Genomic DNA, 22,812 nt, shown 5'->3' with positions numbered 1-22,812 from the left:
TTAAAAAAAAAAAAAAAAAAAAGAAGGAGAACCCAAGTACATGTGGGTCTGAGTCCTGACTCTACCAGTTCTTGGCTGGGGCAAGTTCTTAACCTTCCTGACTTTTTTTTTCTTCACCTGGAAAATATGAATGATGATGGCTATACTTACCTAAATCACTGAGATGCTTCTATTGCTGAATATTAAGGATGAAAAAAATAACTGGTACATTCTAAAGACTCAGTAAATATAAGATAAAATTATCATTATCCAGCTACAAGTTAAGGAGTTGATCCAACATGTGACCTCTGCTATGACATTTTTTTCTTCAGGCTGTTGGTTATACCTTCCCTTTGTGTTCTGTAGTCTTAATAAATCTTCCTATAGTTACACTTGGCATTGAATCACACACATTTTGTGTACTTGACTCCTGCAACTGAAGTGTGGGTTCCTAAGGATTAGAGTTATGTCTCGATGTGAATACAACTCACCCGCCTGCTTTGCAGAGTGCCTGATTTAATAGGTATACCCTACAGTTTTGCTGAATGAACAGATCTTTGTCCCTCACTTTATGGACCTAATAGACTCTGCTTGTAGCACATTATTTCTGTGAGAGCCTCAGACCACGTCTTCCCCATACACAAGCACATACAATAATACACAGCAAGCCAGGCACAGTGGTGCACACCTGTAATCCCAGCAACTTGGGAGGCTGAGACAGGAAGATTGCACAGTCAAGGCCAGCCTCAGCAACTTAGTGAGGCCCTAAGCAATTTAGTGAGACCCTGTCTCAAAAAATAAAAAGGTTGGAGGGGCTGGGGTTGTAGTTCAGTGGTGGAGCGCTTGCCTAGCATGTCTGAGGCACTGAGTTTGAGCCTCAGTAACACATTAAAAAATAATAATAATAATAATAATTAATTAAATAAAATTATTTTTCAAAAGGATTGGAGATGTAGCTCAGGGGTGAAACATCTCTGCAACCACTCCTCAGTACCAAAAACAAACAAACAAATATATAAATAAAAATACACAGCAAACAGGAGTTGCCCAAAATGATTTCCATGGTCCAAGACCACAGTGATAAATTCAGATCTTTCCCTTTAGAGTGCTGCCTGTGTCTACAAGATTCCTAAAGAGCTGGACTAAGTGAGGAAATGTGAAGTTTGACATCAAACTATTAATTAGGAGGCACTGAATAAGACCAGAAATGCTTTACATCTTTTGCTTTTGAATCATATTGATCTCATTTTCCTCCAGGGCCTAAGTCACTGTAAAGCGAAGTATAAGAGCTCTTTCTTTCCAGGTTCTCATAAAGTGCTGACATTTGTAACATGACTATACATTTTTATGTCCAGCGTGACTAAATTATTTATAGTCTTATTATCAGTCTGTATCAATGACGCAAAACTCTTTCAATTCTGGTAGAGTTACCTTTGACCTGCTGAAGTAGTAAGGAACTAAAGGACAAAAAGCTGTAACAAAAGTTCAGCAAGTGTAATGCACAGGTTAAACATTAGATAGCGTGGTGATTTTCTTTCTTTCTTTTTAAATATTTATTTTATTTTTTTTAGTTAGACACAACACCTTTATTTTGTTTATTTATTTTTATGTGGTGCTGAGGATCGAACCAGGGCCTTACAGGTGCTAGGCGAGCATTCTACTGCTGAGCCACAACCCCAGCCCTCTTTCTTTCTTCCTATCTTTTTTTTTTTTTTTTTGGCGGGGGCAGGCACTGAAGATTTAACCCAGGGGTGCTTTACCACTGAGCTATAACCCCAACCATTTTGTTTGTTTGTTTTCTATTTTGAGTCAGGGTCTCACTGAGTTGCTTAGGGCCTTGCTAAGTTACTGAGGCTGATCTATAACTTATGATCCTCCTGCCTCAGCCTCCCAAGCTGCTAGAATTGCAGATGTGTGCCACCTTATAGGAGTGCACCAACACACCTAGCTAGAGTGATGATTTCCTAAGAGGTGGGAGAAAACCTATCCTGGAAAAAACTAGGAGTTAGAAGGGGGGAAAGACCTGATTTAAATAAAAAGGTTTAAATAATGTGGTCTCTAAGAAAAAAAAATATGGCTGGCAAATAGGCATATACCATATAATCAATCTCTTTCATGACAAAAATAAGCTTTTTCATTAGTGGAAAAAAAGTATCACTGTACTAGTTAATTTGTTCTGTACTGGTTATTTGTTTTGGTGGTGCTGGGAATCTAACTCAGGACTTCATATATGCTAGGTGAGTATTCTACCACTGAGCAATAACCCTAGCCAACACTTTTTTTTTTTTTGGTTTTCAGTATCAGGGATTTAACCATGAGCACTTCGCTGAGCTATATCCTCAGCCCATATAATTTTTTATTCTTAGACAAAGCCTCACTAAGTTGCTGAGGCTGGCCTTGAACTTGTGATTCTCCTGACTTCAACCTCCCCAAATTGCTGTAATGTATGCATTGGTGCCACCATGCCCAGCCTGTACTGGTTTATTTTTTTGAAGAATATATTTGCATTAAAAATGATGTAGATAAATATCTACTGATCTTAGAATATAGTAAATACAAAGTTGTTATAAAAATAGAATTTCAAGCTGGATGAGGAGGTGGAGCTTGTAAACCCAGCTCCTCAGGAGTCTAAGGCAGGAGGATGACAAATTCAAGGCCAGCCTGGTCAATTTAGCGAGACTGTCTCAAAACAAAAAACCAAAACCAATAACAACAAAAAATAAGGGATAGGGAGTGGTAGAGTGCCCCTGAGTTCAATACCAAGTACCACAAAATAACTGAATAAATAAAAATTTTAAAAAATAGAAATTTGGGGCTGGGGTTGTGGCTCAGTGGTAGAGCACTTGCCTACTATGTGTGAGGCAGTGGGTTCGATCCTCAGCACCACATAATAATAAATAAATAAAATAGAATTATAAAAAAAAAGAAATTTATTTATAAAAACATAAATAGATTACATATGTATATACATATATATGATCTGAATGAACACAGACCAAGAAGATTTTTCTGGCTGGATAATTATGGGTCTTGGGTCTTGTAAATTTCCCTTTTTTGTTTGTTTGTTTCTTACCTGTATTTTTCTACTATGCACTTATACTATTTAAGCAAAAAAAATGTTTTAAATATAACATGCTTTTCACCATAAATCTATAAATGATCATTTAAAAAATTAAGACATCATTTAAATTTACTTACCAAGAGATTCTCTCCTGCTACTCCTCTGTTGTTAAAAACCACACATCTAAAAATCAGGAAAGTAATTCTGTTACTTCTATACATGAACCTTATGATAATGTTCAACAACTTCATCTCAATGGTCTAAAGACAATTCCAGTTCTTCCAATTCAACATATATGTTCAAATTAGGAAGCTGTATATTGAAGTGATATTAATTTTTTATACCAAAAAAGCAGAAAATTTAGAACTTCTCTCTATGCGTATGTATAGGCCTTAGATAAGACTTATTAAAACAATTCTAAAAACAAGTAGAATTTAAGTGTTATTGCTTCAAATATGTCCTCTACCCACTGTATTTGTAATGTTATTAAGAATCTATTTATATTCTAAGAAACAGCTCCTGTTCCCTCAAGGCTCAGAAAATATGTAGGCTGGAATTTTACATGAGATGAAAACAGGTAGAACTGCAAGGAGTCTGACACCTGATTGGGGGGATGGGGCCCCCTGTTGTGCTACAGACTCTATTATGCCAGTTGAACTGGGGGATTAGAGAAGATCTTATATTTTTCCATTGATTCTGTTTGTATCTCCTGGATAAATGGGTGATGTAAAGGGCCTGGATCAATGTTGGCCCAAAGCAAGTACTCAATGAAAGTTATCTATCCATAGCAATGGTAGCCACAGTGTCAGGATAACTTTTTTAAAAAGTTACCCCATATTTAACTGTAACTCCAGATACAAAGGTATTTGCCCTTCTTGGACTAAGTCCTGACTTGTGTCTTTATAGATTCTCATTGACTTAGTGAGTCTATATTCATGTCAATTAAAATTCATTTTGTTTTCAGCTATTTACTTATCCAAATCTATCAAGGCCATTTAAAAGATTCAAATTCTCTTCGTTCAGAGTGCCACTGCTCCTTGTGAAGGTTCTGAGCACCTATGAGCTAAATGCCCTACAGAACATGTGCTCTTCTCTCAGGGAGTTAGATTTCAAGGCATACTATGTCCGTTCAATGTGGTGTTCAGGGGAAATGTACAGTGCAAAGCAATTATTTCTTGCATCTGAAAATGCATACAGAAAATTATTATTAGGTCTAACTAAAAAGAAGAGAATGTTTAAAAGTCTCAGAAATCTGATTTGAGAAAAAGTTAGAAATACTATATATTTTTTTTTTTTTACTCATCTAAGAGTAATCTTAAGCACACCATAAATATATGCAGAAGTTAAAGTAGGGTCAGTTACTCCTTTATCTTTTCTTGCTAAAAAGAATGGCAAGACAGACTATATATAAATAATATTTAAGTTGGCCACTTTTCTTCACTTGCATAAGCACCTAAGTCACCCAGGAATTAGTGTTAAAGACAACTGTTGACCTTGAACTGTGAAGCTCCTTGTCATTCAGGTAAGAATTTCTTTTAGAGTGTAAACATTAAGTAAGTTTAAAAATGGCTTCGGAGCAAGATGTCATCATGTGACTGCCACTGAGAGAGGGCAACAGAGGTAGTGAGGGGAAAGAAAAATATGAAATGCAAGCTCATGAAAAAGAAGTCTATGGGCTGGAGTTGTGGCTCAGTGGTAGAGCACTTGCCTAGCATATGTGAGGCACTGGGTTTGATTCTCAGCACCACATATAACTAGATGAATAAAATAAAGGTCCATCAACAACTAAAAAAATATATTTAAAAAAAAAAAAGAAGCCTATGCATCTGGGATTTTCTTCTAAAATGCAGCCTGGGGTATCTGTACTTTCCCTCAGGCAACTTTGGAAACTGGATCATAGCTCTGGTATCTCTTGCTAGAGGAACTCAAATGACCTTTCCCCACGTCTTTGTTCTTGACAATGTTCAAAAATCAGCAGCGGTCATCATTATCCACTTTTAGTCTGGGACATGTGGCAGAACCAAGCAGCCATGAAGAATGGCAGAATGAGGGCTGCCAATCTGTCCCTCCCTCAGAAACAAGAGCTGGTTGTGAGGCTACTCAGGGTGGACAAGCCTCTGTTAACTTGCCTAACAACTTTCCAACTTTTACAGTTTATCCCAAATGCTTTTAAAATGTGTGTGCATGAGGAAATCAGTTTGCAAAATTTGTTTTTCCTTCATATTTTAATGATTTAAATTTTATGAGCTGGGGATGTGGCTCAAGTGGTAGCGCGCTCGCCTGGCATGCGTGCGGCCCGGGTTCGATCCTCAGCACCACATACAAAACAAAGATGTTGTGTCCGCCGAAAACTAAAAAATAAATATTAAAATTCTCTCTCTCTAAAAAAAAAAAAGGTAAATTTTATTCTCAAAAAAAGGAAAATAGAAATAAAGAGAAGAAATGCCAAATAAAGAATAAATCTGACATAAAAACCTTTCTGGCACAACCAGCACCTTGGTTTAGATATGATTTGAGTATATCCCCCAAGGGTTCATGTGTTGAAACTTAATCCCCTTAGGAGGCATTAGGAGGGTAGAAATTTAATCCATCTATGATGCTTAAAAGTGGAGTCTTTGGGAGGTAATTAGGATTAGATAAATCCATCAGATTGCAGTCCCCATGATTGATTTTGGTAGTTTTATAAGAAGAGGGAGGGAGACCAGGACACATGTGCATGCACTATCTCTTGCCATGTGATAATATGTATCAGCTCGGGACTTTGCCAGCAAGAAGACCATCACCAGTTGTAGTCCCTTGACCTTGGACCTCTAGAACTGTAAGTCAAAATAAGCCTCTTTTCTCTATAAATATCCAGCCTCAGGTATTTCATTACAGTAATGCAAAATGGTATAACATACCAAGAAAACAGATGAGTCTCTTTTAATGAAGGTTAAAAAAAAAAAAAAGGTAGAAAGCAGAATGATGTGGTGGTGCATACCTACAATGCCAGCTACTCAGGAAGTTGAAGCAGAAGAATTGTGAGTCTGAGGGCAGCCTGGGCAACTTAGCAAGACCTTGTCTCAAAATAAAATAAAAAAGGGCAGGGGGCCTGGGCTGTAGCTCAGCAGTAGCACACTTGCCTGGCATGTGTGAGGCACTGGGTTTGATTCTCAGTACCACGTATAAATAAATAAATAAATAGAGAAAGAAAGGAAGGAAGGAAGGAAGGAGGAAGGAAGGAAGGAAGGAAGAAAAGTCTATCAACAACTTAAAAATATTAAAAAAAAAAAAAAGGGCAGGGGATGTAGCTCAAAGGTAGAGAGCTTGTCAAGCATGTGTGAGGCCCTAGGCTGGACCTCTAGTACCAAAAAACAAACAAACAAACAAAGGCAGAGAGCTACCTACTTATTACACAGGGTTTCACTCAATCTTTCGCACTGTAGATATTTAAGATCAAATAATTCTTTATGGCTATTCTGTGCACTATATGATGCTCAGTAGTATTCTAGCCTCTACCAACTGGAAGCTAAAACGTCTCCCAAGCATGACAATCAAAAAATATATCCAAGGCTGGTAGTGAAGCTTAGTGGCAGAATGCTTGCCCAGCACTCATGAGGTTCTTGGTTTGATCCCCAGCACAGAAAAACAAATCAAAATGAACAACTCCCACCAACTCCCAAAAGTTTCCAGATGTTGCAAGATGTTCCCTGGGCAAGAGTGTCTTCTGGTTGAGAAACACTGTTCCTGTCAAATGGAATAGAGAGCCTTGAATCTGTTCAGTCTACTTGAACACATATGGTCTTTCCTACCACACACTTAGGAGCAAACTGGGCTTGGACACCAAGAAAAGGCAGTGAGAAGTTCTCAAGAATAGAGGACTTCTCCAGGTCTCCTTCCCAAATCTGTAAGATTAAAGAATTTTATCAGATAATCTTAAATATATCCCACTTCTAAGATTCAGAAAAAAAAAATAATAATTAGTAAGGGGTGGAGTGATAATCAGTAAGGGGTGGAGTGATAAGAACATTTAGGGATTAACTATTCATACTACTCTAAGTTCAACTATAATAAAAACAGATAAAGTTCATTACTTTTAACTACATGTCAGATCACGTTCTAAGCACTTCCTGTGAATATTAATATTGGAGTGACTCATTCATTCATGGGAAACTTCACTAAAAAGAATGTTTCCTAAACAAAAGATGGAGTTACAGCTTGTAACAGAGAAACAAAATAACAATATAAGGTTCCTAGCCTTAAGGAGAGTGCCATCTAGATAGATTGAAAAGCTATAAGCCATATTTTCAGTGGAGTGACTACAATAAAAATGGAATCATGGGGCTGGGATTGTGGCTCAGTGGTTGAGCGCTTGCCTAACATGTGTGGGGCACTGGGTTCATTCCCCAGCACAACATAAAAATAAAATAAAGCTATTGTGTCCACCTACAATTAAAAAATAAATGTTTAAAAAAAATGGAATCATAAGGCAGCATTAAATTCAATGTCCAATGAGTGGAATATATAATAAAGCCCTGGGGTGGGGTTGTGGCTCAGTGGTAGAGCGCTTGTCTAGCATGTGTGAGGCACTGAGTTCAATTCTCAGCATTCAATATAAATAAATTTTTTAAAAAGTCCATTGACAACTAAAATGTGCGTGTGTGTGTGTGTGTGTGTGTGTGTGTAAAGACCCATGAGGTCAGGATAGGCTGAGTTGATTAGGAAAGTTTTATGGAAAAAGTAGATAACTCTCATGCTGAGAAATGAAAAACGTAAAGATTATAGTAGAAGGAAAGTAGGACTATTATGAATGGAGCAATGTGAACAAGATATAAAGAATATATAAAATGTTCTCAGGATGAAAAAAATAGATATTTGTTGAAATATGGCTATATACAGAATAACAATAGAAAACAAGAATGGAAAAATAGATTAGGAGGTTTCTAAATGCAAGGTTAGGACATGACTAGGAGGTTCTGCTTTCGGGAAGGTCAGGGTAGATCCTATCAGGTCAACCCTTCCATAGAATAATAACTATATATTCCAAACAAAATATCAAGACAACAGAGAATGAAAACAGAAGTTAAAAAAAAGGCAGAAAATACAAGTTAACACTAGAAAGTAGAAACTGACATTGGGTGGGATTTCATATTTTTACAGGTTTTTATTTTTGTTTTGGCTAAGAAGAGGCAGTAGTTGGTATTTTTCAATGATAGATTTAAAAAAAAAAAAAAACACCCCAATGGGAATGTTCCAATCTTACAGGTTTGAGGAATTAGACAACAAAGTTTAGAGTAACTATAATAATTAGACCATGAGGGATACCTTAGAAAGTAACACAGAGGAAGAGTCCTAAATTATGGATAAAAAAACTGGGCCACATCTCTGATTAATCCTTCATCTTTATCTGTATCTACATCTATTTCAATATTTATATATGAGGCAGAAACTAGGTGAAATTTAATGTCTGGTTATCACAGATATGGCAGAGTTTGAAGCTTGAATTTAGCCGTATTTTCTTTCTTTAACAATCTACTTATTTTCTTTAAAGAGGATTTTTTAAACCTTTATTTTATTTTTATGTGGTGCTGAGGATCAAACCCAGTGCCTCACACGTGCTAGGCGAGCACTCTACCACTGAGCCACAACCCCACCCCACTCCCCGCCATATTTTCTTCCTTATTAAAAAAAAAAAGAAAGAAACTAAGAAAAATCAATCCTCTTTTAAAAATATTGCACAATTCAGAGTCTCTACAATGGATAATTCAAACTGTTCACAACACTATTCAAAATTAATAGACCATGAAGGAACAGGAAACATGACCTATACTCCAACAGATAAGATAACTGACCCTGAGATGATCCAGATGCTAGAATTAGCAGATGAGTATTTAAAGCAGCTATTATACTAAAGCTCAAGGACATAAAGGCGTAAAAAATGTTGTAAAGAATTCGAAAACTTCCAGGTATGGTGATACATACCTATAATCCCAGTGACTTGGGAGGCTGAGAGGGGATGATAGCAAGTTCAAGGGCAGCCTCAGCAACTTAGTGAGGACTTCAGCAACTTAGCAAGACCCTATCTCAAAATGAAATAAACAAGGCTGGGGATGCAGCTCAGTATTAGATCAGTTTGTCTAGCATGTGGAAGCCACTGGATTCAATCCTCACCATTGAAAGAAGAAAAAAAAAAAAGAACCCTGGTGATCTATGTAACAATATCAAAAGATATTGTAACTGTGGTTCCTAAAGGAGAGGACAGGAAGAATGGGGAAAAGTATTTAAGAAAAAAAAAAAAAAAACTCCAATTCCAAATCTGATATAAAAAGACATGAACTCAGATTAAAAGGAGGGTAACAGAGAAACAAACAAAAAACTAATAAACAAAAACCCTCCAGAAAACAAATAATAAAATGATATACTTTAAATCTACCATATCAATAACTATACTAAATGTAAAAGGACTAAAAATTCTAACTAAAAACTAGAGACTTTCAGACTGAATAAAAAAGAAAGTTCAAAATATATGTCTACAACCCATACACTTTAAGTATAAAACGAGATATTTTGAAAGTTACAATATGAAAAAAGACATATCATAGCAAAAGAAGGCTGGAGTGGCTACAATAATATCAGATAAAATATACTTCATGACCAGAGATTAAGGACAAATAATAATGATACAAGACTTAATTCACATTAAGACTAAGAATCAGGGCTGGGGTTGTGGCTCAGTGGTAGAGTGCCTGCCTAGTGTGTATGAGGTACTAGGTTTGATTCTCTGCACCACATATAAATAAATAAAATACAGGTCCATTGACAACTAAAAAATATTTAAAAAAAGATCAAGAATCATAATCATGTGTGTAATGCATATCAGAGTTTCCATATATAAGAAGCAAAAATTTACAGAAATAAATGGAGAAATAGAAAATTCACAATCATATTGGTTTTAATGCTTTATATCAGTGAAACAAAAAAATCATTAAAATGTTAACTATATAACTAATAACAAAGTATTAATCTAATTTATATTTATTGAACACTACAATCAGCAATATCAGAAAAATTATTCAAGAAATTGTAATTCCTGGGGATGTGGCTCCATGGTAGAGGGTTCGATCCCCAGCACCAAACATACAAAAAAATTATAATTCCTGAACATTGCCAAACTTATTACATCATAAAACTAGTAAAAGGAAGGATTAGGGATGTAGCTCAGGGGTAAAGCATGTGCTTAGCATGCATGAAGCCATGAATTCAATCCCCAGAACCAAGAAAAAAAAGTAGTAAAATAAATTACCATAGTCCAAGTAAGTTTTTCTAGAGTATAAAGCTTTAGAAATCAAACACAAGCCCAGCACAGTGGCACACACCAGTAATACCAGAAACTCAGGAGGCTAAGGCAGGAGGATCACAAGTTCTGGGCTAGCCTCAGCAATCTAGCAAGGCCTTAAGCAACTTAGTGAGATCCTGTCTCAAAATTTAGAAAAACAGGGCTGGGGTTGTGGCTTAGTGGTAGAGCGCTTGCCTAGCAGATGTGAGGTACTGGGTTCAATTCCCAGCACCACATATAAACAAATAAAATAAAGGTCCATTCACAACTAAAAATATTTTCAAATTAATAAAAAAGTAAGTAGGGGATTTGGAGATGTGGCTCACTGGTTAAGTGCCCCTGGGTTCAGTTCCTAGTACCTCCCCCACAAACGACATGAAAATTATACATATTAGGTGGTATAGTGTGATAATTTGATGCATGTATACAATATGTAATCATCAATTAGGGTAATCAGAATTTCTATCTCCTTAAACATTTATCATTTCTTTGTGTTAGGAACCCCTGAACTCTTTTCTTCTAGTTCTTTATAAAATACACAATGAGGGCTGGGGTTGTAGCTCAGTGGCAGAGCACTTGCCTCGCATGCGTGAGGCACTGGGTTCAATCCTCAGCACCACTTAAAAATAAATAAATAAAGATACTGTGTTCATATACAATTAAAAATTATTAAAAAAATAAAATACACAATGAATTGTGGACAATATTCACCCTAATGTGCTATAGAATATTAGAACTTATTTCTCCTATCTAACTATATCTTCATATCTATTATTCAATTCCCCCCCTCCAAAGCTAAATTTAATTGTAGCAAACCAAACTAGCAATTCTGGTTATCTTTTGCTGATCAAAAGCTCTAAGTGACACTATGAATTTAAAAACCAGAACAGCAAGTCAGCAAGTTAATGTTTAATGAAATGAGCAAATAAATGTTTCATTCACAAAAAAAAAAAATAATGAATGCAGATTATTTTTTAGGCATATTTCAAAACCAGTGGCCAGAGGGGGAAAAAAGAGTCAAAATTATCCTTAATGTCAGGAAGGTGAAAAACTTATATACAACTAGCATCAAGAATTCTCTTTAAACCAGGTGTGATGGCGCACACTTACAATCCCAGAGGCTTGGGAGGCTGAAGCAGGAGAATCACAAGTTCAAAGCCTGCCTTAGCAACCATGAGGCGCTAAGTAACTCAAATAAAATACAAATAAGGGCTGAGGATGTGGCTCAGTAGTTGAGTGCTCCAGAGTTCAATCCCCGGTACCCCCACCAAAATAAAAGAATTCTCTTTAAACCAGGTGAGGTAGCATATACCTGTAATCCCAGCAGCTTGGGAGGTAGAGGCAGGATCTCAAATTCAAAGCCAGCCTCAGTAAAAGCCAGGTGCTAAACAACTCAGTGAGACTGTCTCTAAATGAAATGTCAAAAAGGGCTAGGGACGTGGCTCAGTAATTAAGTGTCCCTGGTACCAAAAAAAAAAAAAAAAAGAATTCTCTTTAAGAGGCTGGGGTTGTAAGCTCAGTGATAGGGCATTTTCCTAGCATCAGGAAATCTTTTCCAGCCTAGCATGGTGGCATACACCTGTAATCCCAGCAGTTTAGGATGCTGAGGAAGGAGTTCAAAGCCATCCTCAGCAAATCAGCAAGACTCTGTCTCTAATTAAAATATAAAAGAGGGGCTGGGGATGTGGTTGAGTCCCCTGGTACAAAAATATATATATATATATTTCAGTGCTCTTTTATATTATTTTATTGGAATCTTACCCTCCTATTCCCTTGTCATCTCTGACACTCAAAGTTATGGAGCTTCTTTCTGAGGGTCTCAAATTCTATCTTACTCATTTGCATTCTACTCCATGTCTCTGATATTTTTCATAGATTCTGTCAACTAAATACCAAGTTGAATTAGCTCTATGTTTCATGTTCCTAGTGTTCATAACTAACATAAGTCACAAGTCACTGCTGGAAACTTTATTACCAGAGACAAGTATCACAGGATGATGTAGATTCCAGCAGCCACTGTTAGTAAGGCATTTCCTTCCTGCTTCCTGGACCACCCATTGCCTGGCCAGGCACACTGACGTTATCGTCTCTGCACCTTCTTGGAATGCTTTCTTCCTGGTAAATAGGGCCTACACAGTAAGCACCTCATTTCTCTCTGAGACTAGAACAGAGACTAGAACAGAATAGTGAGGCTCTTCCATAAGCCAAACAATGGCCCTGATTCACTCTTAGATTTTATAGCCAACACTTTTTAATTGTTCGTTATGGGCCAGGTGCCAGTTAATATCCTTTATATACATTACAAGCAATCCTCACAATACTAGGAGGTGTAAGATATTGTTACAAAGGAGAAAAGTGGGGTGCAGAGTGGTTAAATAATCTGTTTGTGGGGCTGGGGTCGTGGCTCAGCAGTAGAGCGCTCGCCTGGCAATTGTAAGGCCCTGAGTTCAAATCCTCAGAACCACATAAAAATAAATAAATAAAGGCATTGTGTTCAACTATAACTAAAAATAATATTTTTAATAAAATCTGTCCCTGGACATACAAGTTATTTGACGGGAAGATTAGATATTAGAATAAAAAGAATAAATTACTTAAAACATTTAACAAAAATATGATTTAAGAACACTTCAACACCAAGAAATACATTTGATTAATGCCCTATGCAGACAATGGCAATTTTATCATATTCAAAAACAAATGAAAAAATGGATACAATTTCATGTGCTAAATTCAGAGCAGAGCCCAGGCAGATCTGACTGAAGAATCCTCTTAACCACCTCACTGTGCTGCCCCATGCAATCTGAGCTAGTAACATTCAAGTCTTTTTCCATGAAAGATGGGAGTTCTGAACACAGAGTACCCTTATGGGCATACCAACACTGATAAAAAGAGCTTTGTCCCTGAAAGTGTGTTCAATGAGGTATCGTTTTGTAGTAGAATATCTAATGAGTTCTCTAGAGAATGGCACCACTTGTCAGAATCCATCATAACTTTCCCCAGAATATTATTATATAGGCTAAACTCTTTGGTGTTTTTTAATATGCATTAACTAACATAGCTAGTCTTGTGAATAATCAATTGACAACCTTATTCCAAACTTTAAAAAACCAAATTGTTTTAACAACAAAAATGAATTACTGAGCTAAAAAATATCCTCTGGTGTTAATTCACAATCATTTCTTATTTAGGATACTGCTGTCAGATTGGAAGGAGGCAGTGGGGACCCATTTTTTTTTTTTTTTTTTTGGTACTGAGGGTTGAACCCAGGGGGACTTAAACACTGAGCCACATTCCCAGCCCTTTTTTAATATTCTTTTTAGAGAAAGGGTCTCGCTGAGTTGCTTAGGGCCTCGCTAAATTGCTGAGGCTGGCTTTGAACTCAAAATCCTCCTGCCTCAGCCTCCCCAGCCACTGGGAATGGAACTCACACTTTTTTCACTGCCTCATTTTTCTTTGTTAAACTCCTTCAAAGTCTACAGATGACCCCTAAGGCACCTCTAATGCTGCAAGAAGAGCTAAACATCATAGAAAGTCATATATTTATGGCTGTTGCTTCTCCTAAATAAAAAATTTCTCAGGCCCAAACCCCAAACTTGAAAACAAATGAACATTTAAAAGATTTAAAAGCAGCCAGGCTGGAGTTGCAGCTCAGTGGTTGAATACTTGCCTAGCATGCCTGAGACTCTGGGTTTGATCCCCAGCACTGGCCAAAAAAAAAAAAGCAGTCAAATTTTCACATTTGAACCACTTTTAAAATCATGCCCCACTTTAAAATCTCAAAAATATAAAGGATGGACAATGGCATCCTTGCTACCAGTAAGTGTGATCTGCAGTGAAAAATAAAAGACTTTGATCCTGCCAAATCATATAAAATCAGTGCTTTTTCTAAGTAGCAAAACAAACAACCAACACTCCCCCAAAAATCAAGTGGCATGAGAATAAGAAATTTCTTGAAACACAAGTCTGCAATGTTTACAATGTTGAAAACCCCAGAATGATCCTTTTCCCTCTTCTAACAACTCTTCCTCTGCCAGACTCATCAAATGTTCTCCTTGCCCTTCCAGCTATATCTGACTCTGCTGACCTACTCCATCTCTCCACAAAATGTCCCTCTTGGTTCTGATATTTCAGAATCCTACATTCAACTCTCTGACCGCTCAGTGGTAGAGGCTGCTAATCATCTTCCCCTTCTTCCTCAGTAACAGACGTCCAAAATAAAATTTAATTTTTAAGCTTCCCTTGCAGTTAAGCGCAGACCAATGAGAAATAAGCAAAAGTGGTGTGCACAATTGCTGGATTTTTCTTTTTCTTTTGCAGTGCTAGGAATCAAACCCAGGACCTCACATATGCTAGGCAAACCTCTATCACTCAGCTACACCTCCCCACCAACCCCTTGGGTATGCATCTTTAAAGAAAGATGGCACTTTGGGGGTATCATTTTAATTGCTTTCTTGGGTCCTGGAATGCACTATAGCTAGAGTCGAAGCAACATGATAAGAGCCTGGATTCCTGGCAGGGTAGAACACCAGGAAAGCTGTGGTCCACATTCTTGGATTTTTTTCATGAGAAAGAAATAAATCTGTGTCTTTTTTAAACATTGTTATTTTGTTTTCTGTCACATGCAGCCAATCCGGGTCCTTTCTAATGCATGCTTCCCTACTTCTGGACTCCGTCACTTCAACTAGACTACATGCTCTTTGGGAATATAGGTTCTGATACTGTACTTTACAGTCCCAAAATACTTAATGACTGACCTAGATTTCAATGATCCTATTATTATGTAATTCTGGATGAGACATTCTTTTAATATTAGCTGGGGGTGGAATATAATATTATACGAATAAAAAGGTCAAGGTAAAAGATGATATAGATGTTGTTGTTTACTTTTTTCTCCTAGCTTTTGTTTTAGTACTGAAGACAAATACAGAGAATGGGAAAAAGATTTAAGAAAATGGAATATTATCCAGGAACATAAAATAATACCTATGAAGCTATGTTTCTGCATGGAATTGCTTACTTGTTTTGAGACAGATTTTCACTTATATTACAGAGGCTGGTTTTGAACTACTGGGCTCAAGCAATCCTCCTGCCTCCTACTGAGCAGCAGGAGGAACAAGACTACAGGAGTTCATCACCATGCCTGTCTTGCAGATTTTTTAAAAAAGCAATCTAGAAAATATAGATAAGATCTCAACAACTTTTTCAGCTGCACAGGTGTAAATCATTAAAGCAAACTATCTTTTCTCCTGTTCTCTGGGTTTCCATGAGGAGGGTTTCTCTCTAAATATTCCCTTGGCCTTCTGCTTTCTTTATGTTACTCACCCTCCAAGAGGTGGATGACTTAAGTGATTGATGAAATTTGGAAGAATTTGTCTGGTTCAGCACTTTTCTCCTCTCAGGGTTGGGTATGTGCCAGAGAGATGTTCTGCAATCTCCCAGAAGATGGTCAATAAAAGCAGGCCAAATATTCCCTATCCAATTCTATTTACCTTTGACTTACTTTGGAACACCTTTGTTCACACTTATCTTACAAGAACTTTAGCCTACTTTCCATCCCATCAATCATTAATTTTGAATTAGTGAAACTTAACAGAAAAATATTTTGTTTTTATTCGTTTTCAGAAATTGTTTAGCATCAGCAATAAACTCTTCTATTTCATTTATCCATATGGTGAGAATGAGATTCTAATGTCTAACTCATCTCTCACCAGTGAAGCACCAACAATTTCCTGGTGACCTAATGGAATTCACAACCCTTTCTAAACACTCAATTTTAGACCAGATAATAACTGGGGCCAGAAGGCCAAGTGTATCCCTTACTACAGAGATTAGTCATACTGTCGATGAAAGTCTCTGTATAATAGACGTAACAACACCCAAGCATTCTTGCAAGCAAACTAGACATTTATATTTCCTAAGAGGTAGGTTGGCTTGTACTTCCTCTTCTAAATTATAAAACATTTTTCTACTCGGATCAGGGAATAGAGGACAAGAAGGAAGATATAAATACTTTCTAAAGACTCCCTTTGTGCAAGGCACTGCACCATGTACTTTATACATTTCAACTGAAGTAGGTGAGAAAATTGTGATGTGCCAAGTTTTGTTTATCTATCTATCTATCTATCTATCTATCTATCTATCTATTTATTTATTTGGTATGAGGGGATTGAAACCAGGGGCACTTTACCACTGAGCCGTATCCCCAGCCCTTTGAGACAGGATCTTACTAAATTGCTCAGACTGGCTTTGATCTTGCAATCCTCCTGCCTCAGCCTCCCAAATTGCTGGGATTACCAGTGTACTTCACCCTGCCTGGATGTGAAGTTCAATTATATTGCCCAGGGTCACTCAGTAAGTGACAGCTCCAAGATGTCAATTCAGGCCTGATTCCAAAGCCCACATACATGCTGCCATATTGGACAGCCTTCTATACACCCTGTTCCCTGCCAGATCCCCTGATACAGTATTGATGACTTAGTACCATTTTGTCTCCTAAGGACTCAAATCAGCCTTGTGTTAAACTTTCAGATCTATTTTTTACCTCAGTGGTCTTTGAAACTACTTGATTTTTTTTTTTTTTTTTTTGTGGTACGGTGCAAAAATATCTTGTAGCTCTTTTTTGAAGGGGGTGGGGGTTACTGGGGATTGAACCTAGGGGCACTTCACCTCTGAGCTACGCTACCATTCCTTTTTTACTTTTTATTTGTGAGATAGGGTCTCACCAAGTTTCTGAGGCTGGCCTTGCACTTGAGATTCTCCTGCCTCAGCCTCCTGAGTTGCAGGAATTACAGTTGTGTACTGCTATTCCCAGCTATTTTGTGGCTCTTCCTTGTCAAGAGCAGGAGTCTATTTCCCTTCTCTGAGCTGAATATCTGATTTGCTTTGACCAGTACAATGTGGCAGAAGCAATACTGTGGAAATTCTCAGTTTGGGCCTCAAGAAGCCTTGTAGCTTCTACTTTTGGCTCTTGGAATCCTCTGCCACCACATGAACAAGCTCGGGGTGAGCCCAATGGTGAATGAGACCACACAGAGTTGAGAAGAGTCATCCCAGCTGAAGGGCCCCAAGCACAAAGTTGTCCTGCCAGTTGACCATAAACACACAAATCATCCTGGCCAAGACCTGAAGACCTACCCAACTAGACTCAGCCCAATTTACTGACTCACAGAATTGTGAGCAGAATGGTTGTTGTGTTAAGCCATTAAATTTTGGGTTGACTTGGTATACAGCAATGGTAACTGATACAGCCTCTCTGAACCTAGATTCAGAGATCTTTGAAGTTAAAAATAAATTAGCATAAGTTCAGAGGCCATTGAAAAGTCTACTGACAATGGCTTATTCATCTATTCTGCACCCTACAAATCCAAATCTTATTCATTGTTAGCACCCTTTAAACTCAAATGGGTTACGTTTTCAAGCAGCTAATGATTAATTGGTCCAGGCTTCCCTATCATGTATTCCTGGAGGCAAGTAAAAACATTTCATAACTCTTTGTATTTCTTCATGGTACCTAGCACAAAGCCCTGTTGTTGTTATTATTATTATCATACCAGGGACTAAACTCAGGGTGCTTAACCACTAAGCCACATCCCTAGCTCTTTTTATGTTTTATTTAGAGACAGGTTCTCCCTAAGTTGCTTATGGCCTTGCTAAATTGCTGAGACTGGCTTTGAACTGATCACTTGCTGATGATCCTTAGCCTCCCAAGCCACTAGGATTACAGGCGTGTGCAATCACACCTGGTCACAAAGCCCTCTATCATATATCCTCAATAACTTTAGAATCAATAGAGAGACAATTTTAATCTTAATTTAATATTTTATTTTTAGTTATCGGAGGACACAATATCTTTGTTTGTATATGGTGCTGAGGATCGAACCCGGGCCGCACGCATGCCATGCGAGCGCGCTACCACTTGAGCCACATCCCCAGCCCCATGACAATTTTAATCTTGAGGGAATTTAGAACTTTACTATTGCTTTGAAGCATAGTGTAGAGATAGACCTGGGAATAAAATTTGGCAACTTTTTACAAGTGATAGACAAAAACCATATATACTAGCAACACCAGGTGTTATGAAACTTAGTCCTTGAGTTTCAATTACATTATTTGTTTGTTTCTTGGTCCTGGGGATCAACCTCAGGCCCTATTCATGGTAAGCATGCATTCCACCACTGAGCTATATTCCCAGCCCCTTAACTAAACTGCTTTGTTTTTGTGGTACTGGGGATTGAACCTAGGGCACTCTATCACTGAGCTACATCCCCAGTTCTTTTTATTTTTTATTTTGAGGCAGGGTCTTGCTAAATTATTCAGGTTGGCCTCCAACTCACAATTGTCCTGTCTCAATCTCCTGGGTAGCTGGGATTATAGGCATGTGCCACCATGCCTGGCTGGACTACATTGTTTTTAAAAGCAGTTTCTAAGTCTTGGGAGACAGTTCAGGCAAACTGTAGAATCAGCAATTTAAATATGTACAAAAAGGCTTTAAGGTCTTCTGTACTTTCTGAGCATGACTAAGTTTTAGCAAAAAAAAAAAAAAAAAAAATGGAAGCAAGCCTGATATCTAACTGGTTGGTGCTTAAACAAGGAAAAAATGAATTTCTGCTACTGCTCAGAAAATTTATGGAACACCATATCATAGTTTCAGAATGTCACTTCATAGACAAAATAGGCTTTATCTATAAAAGATCAGAGTTAACTTGCCAAAATTGAATTCACCACTGTAGCACTTCGTCCTTCACATCAAATTGTTTTTATTAACATAAACATAACATCAGTTATTCACAAGACAAATGTTCCAAGTTCCACGAGAGATACAACTCTACTTTAAATGCCAATGAAAGAGTGTTCCATTATAGTAATTATCATCAGCTAAAAAGACTGAGGTACCAAAAAACCAGTATCTTTCACAATGACCTTGCTTTAAGATCCTAGAGCTCAGGGCTGGAAGTATAGAGTGGTAGAGTGCTTGCTTAGCATGTATGAGGCCCTGAATTCAATCCCCGGTATCAATGAACTTGAAACTTAAAAGATGCTAAGTCACTTGCAAAATATTAAATTGTACCTGGTGACTGAGTTGAATAATGGTTACTCAAAAATGCTGTGGCGTCAAGTGGACATTAGCCATGTTCATCTACAAATTTAGGTGGATCACCAATGGAAAAATAAGGATGACCTACAGATGATTCTGAATATTTTTTACACTTGGGATCTTAGCCAGAGAGACTAAAATTAGTGAATAGAAGGTCCAAATACAGAGTATGACAGGAACTACTGCGTAGTCTCTGGAATTTGTAACTATTGTTGTCCACAACACTCCCTCCGTTTGGTTCTACTGTTTCTCAGATCTTGGGGAGAGGAAGGGTGTTCTCTCTCTCTCTCTCTTTTAATATTTTTTTAATTATAGATGGACACAATACCTTTATTTTATTTGTTTTATTTTTATGTGGTGCTGGGGATCGAACCCAGTGCCTCATGCATGCTGAGTAGGTGCTCTACCACTGAGCCACAACCCCCACGGGGGGAGGGGGTTCTCTTAATTCTCAGGTGATTCTAATTTCATTCCTTCATTCAACCTAAGTGTGCTGAGCGCCTACTATGCCAAGTCCCATTTCTTAGGAGATGATTCAGCTATATATTTTCCCAAAAAAAGGGATAAAAGGAAGCAAAAAATAATAATTGTAACTTAAAGGATTGCTTAATCCATGCAAAAAACAATACATATTTCTGAAGCACACATGCAGATATATTTGTAGCTCATTTAGGATGAATTCAGTGAAAAGTGGAAAAAGGTCTTTTACTGGTACCTGTATCCCAATTCTTCACTGAGATGGATCATATGAAGGATATAGGATTCCTTGCTTGTTCCAGTGAGGCCAGGTAACAATAAGATAGTAGGTCTGGTACTGCCATCCGTATAACACACACTGTTATCATTATCAAACCAGTCCAGTGAAATCTGTCCTCCATCAGCAGTTTTAATAAGTTCACTGAAAGGAGCAATTCAAAAGACACTACTCACCAAGTGTTTCCAGTTCTTTTTTAATTTTAGTGTCTTAATGCTATAAATGTACACCGTTATTTGGTCATCACAAAATGACTTTTTTTTTTCCAGCAGTCACATGCACACACACCTATATATGATTTCCTTTCATTACAAAGATGTTATAAAGATTAATACCATAATGTTCTTCCAGCAACCCAAGAAAAAGTTTGTCTATAAAAATGAACTTGAAAGCACTTCAAATATTTATCTTAATCATTTCCTCATTACTCTAAAATATCTAGCATTTAACCCCTATTTGATTGAGGTCACTCAGATAACTCAACAGGGAATTCTAAATAAGAAAAATGCTCATCTGATCTCTGCTCTAGCTCTTTTGACTCAATAAATCTCCCCACAGAGCAGAGTATACTACAAATTTGCTTCTTAAATAATTTAAAGTACTTCTCACTTAGTAACAATGAACTTAATAGAATTTTCCCAAATAGTGAAAATTTCAAGCAACAAAAGGGACCCCAGACTAAATGACTCAGGGAAATTAATAGTAGGCACTATTTCAACCCCAGGTTAATGATATTTTCTGGATCATATCTTTAACACCTCGGGGATATTATCACCAAGAACCCATTTTGCTTGTCAACATGCAGACCTTTTACACTAAAGGAGTCCAGCACACAAACCTGAAATAATTGGCATCTTTCTCACTCCACATCAGTAATGTTACACATCAATGAGGTGGTGCATATATCATCAAAGGGTCTAAGTCTTCAGGGACAGAGGCATGACAAACTGGAAAACACTAACCCCCAAATACTTCTCTCATTCAGAAATAAGCTATTTGCCTTAGGGCACAGCATTGGGGTGCGGGGGAGTGGGGGGGAGTTGGGGGAGCAATAAAACAATAATTTCCCACAGCTGGAAGTAGGATATAAGATATCCCTTCTATTTTCCTTCTTTCTGTTTTATATACTTAGTAAACCTGAGATTCTACTAAGAACTGGAGAACTAAGAGTATGCAAAACAGAAACAAACAAACAAACAACAAGCCAAAAAAATGATTTTGGGAAAAATGACTGAAAACGGACATTTACTTACTTCCTGTACTGCACTGGCGGCTTGGAAGTGATGAAAGGTCTCAGCAGTGTCTGTCCTCGACTCTCCCAGCACCAGACCGTAGGGTAATACGTTTCTGTCACCACCGGACAATGGTTCTGCAGGAAGCGGTTGAAACTCTCCCCTCCCGTCACTAACTGGGGTTTCTAAAGGGAAAGACAATATTAATGAAGGGATCCGGCACACACCAAAGTTTCTGCCAACCCCAAACAAGAAACCAGAAAGCCTTGTGTCCCTCGCACGCGCAACCCCTCCGATTACATTTCCTGGAAGACTGATGCAAAGAATCCACAGTCACAAGAGTGATTTACCAAATCACTGGGGGAAGGTCAAGAGTTAAGGTAAGGGAGTCATTCTCCAAAGTGCTACAACATGCGGAGCAGCATTGGGTAGCGCCAGCGCTTCGAGGTCAGCAGGGTCGGGGCTAATGTCCGAGGACCCACCCCCTCCTCGGTCCCCAGCTTCAGGCAGGCGGTCAGGGGCTGGCCAGCTTTCCCGCGCGCGCCCAAAGGGCTCCATCAGAAGCCGGGGCAAGGGCAACCACTCGGGAGCAGCACGCTCGCTCGTCCCCGGGGCTGTCCACCCTCCGCTGTCCTAGCGGCCCTGCGCCAGGCGCCCGCGCCGCCCCCCGGCTCACCTTGGCAATGCTGCTCAGGTAGTAGCAGGCGTACGCGACGCTGAAGCCCAGGATCAGGGATAAACCCACCCCCGAACCGAAAAATCCAACCCGGATTTGGTGCTCCAGGTAGAGGGAGAGCTCTCGGGAGAGCATCCGCAGGTCCATAGCTAAGCGCTGCATGGCCCGGGGAGCGCGGTGCGCCGCTCCTGCGGCGGGAGGAGAGCCAGTCCGCAAACGGGCGAAAGCGGGTGCAGCTCCGCCNCGGCAGAGTGGCTCTGGGAGGCGTAGCCAGGTCCGCCGGATGCCGCCGGCTCCGCCCCGGCCTCCCCGAGCCGCCCCCACCGCCAGCCACTCAGGAACCTTCCAGAGGCGCGGTTCCCAGCCCAGCCCGAGGGCGGGCGGACCGGGGTCTCCCGGCTCGGTCGCTGGCAGCCAGGGCAGCCCCTAGAATAGGGAGAGCGCTCGTGAGCCTACTTGCGAGGAAGAAACTGGCTGGCCGTGTTGCTTCAGGTCGGGGGCGGGCACCTGCCCCGGTGACCTTGACCGGTGCCGCGCGGGTCTCCGTAAACTAGCGGTTTGTTGTGAACGGGAAGCGTGCAGAAGAGGAGACTGCCCTAGGTAGTGAAGGAAGCCTACATCCGCAGGAGTTAGGTTGCCCTCGAAGACTGTCAAAAGGGAGAAGAAAAAAAAAATCCTGCGAACATTCAACAGCGAGG

General features: G+C 38.9%; 1 protein-coding gene across 4 annotated transcripts in view; it reads right to left on the bottom strand.

Annotated features, from left to right (window-relative positions):
* Abhd3 (abhydrolase domain containing 3, phospholipase) overlaps positions 1–22,383 on the bottom strand; it is a 50,822-nt gene extending 28,439 nt beyond the window's left edge. For 2 of the 4 annotated variants that reach the window (XM_048806450.1, XM_048806449.1), the window contains exons 1-4: positions 22,115–22,368; positions 21,460–21,623; positions 20,168–20,350; positions 3,178–3,223 (exon numbers count right to left, since the gene is read on the bottom strand). In XM_048806450.1, coding sequence (XP_048662407.1) covers positions 3,178–3,223; positions 20,168–20,350; positions 21,460–21,623; positions 22,115–22,276 — 555 coding nt within the window. In that variant the 5' untranslated portion in view covers positions 22,277–22,368. Of the gene's footprint in view, positions 1–3,177; positions 3,224–20,167; positions 20,351–21,459; positions 21,624–22,114 lie in introns of all 4 variants that reach the window. The other 2 variants (XM_015482492.2, XM_015482493.2) reach the window with 2 other exon arrangements.
* Positions 22,384–22,812: the final 429 nt, after the last annotated feature.

Source organism: Marmota marmota, unplaced genomic scaffold (assembly GCF_001458135.2).
Source record: "Marmota marmota marmota unplaced genomic scaffold, marMar, whole genome shotgun sequence".
Classification (NCBI taxonomy): Eukaryota; Metazoa; Chordata; class Mammalia; order Rodentia; family Sciuridae; genus Marmota; species Marmota marmota.
The sequence above is the reverse complement of the archived record's forward strand: the minus strand, read 5'-3'. Positions and strand labels throughout refer to the sequence as shown.